The sequence below is a fragment of the Sander vitreus genome, chromosome 10 (assembly GCF_031162955.1).
Source record: "Sander vitreus isolate 19-12246 chromosome 10, sanVit1, whole genome shotgun sequence".
NCBI lineage: Eukaryota > Metazoa > Chordata > Actinopteri > Perciformes > Percidae > Sander > Sander vitreus.
The window spans coordinates 1,219,025-1,221,524 of record NC_135864.1 but is presented as its reverse complement, the minus strand read 5'-3'; the positions used below and the strand labels follow the sequence as shown (position 1 = coordinate 1,221,524).

General features: G+C 48.4%; 1 protein-coding gene across 1 annotated transcript in view; it reads left to right on the top strand.

The window, feature by feature from the left end:
- Nucleotides 1–2,500, top strand: part of dgkq (diacylglycerol kinase theta) — a 46,914-nt gene that overhangs the window by 23,118 nt on the left and 21,296 nt on the right. Inside the window, exon 8 of the mRNA XM_078259987.1 lies at nt 1,254–1,354. Within this exon, the coding sequence (XP_078116113.1) occupies nt 1,254–1,354 (101 nt within the window). The remainder of the gene's footprint in view (nt 1–1,253; nt 1,355–2,500) is intronic.

Below are 2,500 nucleotides of genomic sequence, written 5' to 3'. Positions count from 1 at the left end.
GACACACACACACATCACTGGTCAGACACACAGCACATACACACACACACACACACAACACAGAAACACACACACACACAGAGACACACACACTCAGCTGGAGACACACACACACACACACACACACACTCTCACACACACACACACAATACACACACACACATACATTGACACACACACACATACACCACGCTCATCTCAAAATGTAGTGGATATCTCAAAGAAGATTATTCTTATTTAAAGGTGTGTGTGTGATTGTGTGTGTGTGTGTGTCTGTGTCGCATGCGTGTCTGTGTGTGTATTCGATGCGTAGTGTGTACGCTGTGTATGCTGTCGTCGTATGTGTGATGCTGTGTTCACGATGTGCGTGTGTCTGTGCAGTGCGTGTGTGTGCATGACGTGTGTATGCGTGTCTACAGTAGCGTGTGTGTGTGCTAGCGTGTGTGCGTCTTTGTGTCTACGCATTGTGTGTATGGTGTGCACGTACGCATGTGTGTACGTGTGTCTACGGTGTGCGTGCGTCTGTGTGTACGTGTGTGTGTGTGTCTGTGTGTCTACGTGTGTGTGTGTGTCTGTGTGTCTACGTGTGTGTGTGTGTGTGTGCGTGTGTGTGTGTGTGTGTGTCATGTGTGTGTGTCTACGTGCTGTGCATGTGTGTGTGCTGTGTGTCTACGACGTGTGTGTGTCTGTGTGTCTACGTGTCTGTGTGTGTGTGTCTGTGTGCTCGTGTGTGTCTGTGTCTTGTGTCTACGTGTGTGTCTGTGTGTCTGTGTGTGTGTGTGTCTCTGTGTTGTGTGTGTGTGTCTGTGTCTACGTGTGTGTCTGTGTCTCTGAGTCTACGTGTGTGTCTGTGTCTCTCTGTGTCTACGTGTGTGTCTGTGTCTACGTGTGTCTCTGTGTCTACGTGTGTCTCTGTGTCTACGTGTGTGTCTGTGTCTCTGTGTCTACGTGTGTCTCTGTGTCTACGTGTGTGTCTGTGTCTACGTGTGTCTCTGTGTCTACGTGTGTGTCTGTGTCTACGTGTGTGTCTGTGTCTACGTGTGTGTCTGTGTCTACGTGTGTGCCTGTGTCTGTGTCTACGTGTGCGTGTCTGTGTCTACGTCTCTGTGTCTACATGTGTCTGTGTCTACATGTGTCTACGTGTGCGTGTCTGTCTGTGTCTACGTGTGTGTGTGTGTGTGTGTCTACGTGTGTGTGTCTACGTGTGTGTGTGTGTGTGTGTGTGCGTGTGTGTGTGTGTGTGTGTTTCACAGGTAAACAGTTTCTGAAGGTATTTGACGGAGATGATGCAGTCAAGCGCGGCTACTTCCGATTGGTCTCCATCCATCGAGCCACGAGGAAAGAGGAAGTGGTGGTGAGGGCTTCCCCAAAAACAGTTCACACACACACACACACACTACTATCTACGGAGTCCAAGGCTCACACGTGTTCACAGAAGAGTTTAAACTAAGCCATGTTTATTGGAAACTTTAGGAATATGCATCCTTTTTTCAACATACGTTTAAATGTCACAGTAGTGGACGGTAGTCTCAGGAAGGAAGTTGTTCTGGTGGAACATTTGCACCCCGAGAAAAAGAAAACGCCTCATCCAATATGACATGAAGTTACCTGTTGACACAACACAGTACCGTGAGATATTTAAATGAGCTGATACATGGTTAAACCTCATTGGCTCTTACCAGTGTGTCTCCGTGTGTACTTCATCCACAACAATCCCACCAATCAGTCCCAAAATGCTAGCCTGACAAGCCAGCCCCACGTCCAGATGTTGGGTCTGGGAACTCCCCATTGGCTGGGCTCAATCCGAGGGGCGGGATCAACGGTTGTCTTTCAGATTCCTCTGCACCAATAGGATAGCTCTCCAACCAATCAGAGCAAGGCTAGCTGATAGATTACACTTTAAACTCCGAGCACATCTTCCTTTTTTAAGAATGACTTCAGGGCCGTTCTTTGTTCTTTTCTCAAAGAAAAGCTGAACTCCAAGTCTTCCAGAGACGCTGTTCACCAGCAGCAGCAGCAGCCATAAGCCCCGCCCACCCACTCTATACACGATGTGATTGGCCTGACCAGAATTTGGTTTTTCCAGCTCGCAACCCAACGAGAGAGTTGCTAGATGACCCTGGCTGCATCTACATTTCTAGGCTACCAAAACGTCCCAGTTAGAGAGGAGATGACCTTTCCAATCATTCCCTGAAAGAACCGAGCAGACCTGTCTTGTTGCACCGTCCAAATGTTCTTCACAACTTGACATTTTCAGCGTGTAGCTCGCTAGCTCAGAGTCTGTTGTTGTTGTTTCCTGAAGAGATGTGCGTCCGGATGTGCGTCCCCTTCCTCTGTCTCTGTGTTGGCGTTCTAACCTCCGGCTGATTTGTGAGGACTATGGTTAACTGCTCCTCAGATCTCTGCAGGGTAAATCCAGACAGCTAGCTAGACTATCTGTCCAATCTGAGCTTTCTGTTGCACGACTAAAACTACTTTTGAACGTCCACATGTTCCACCA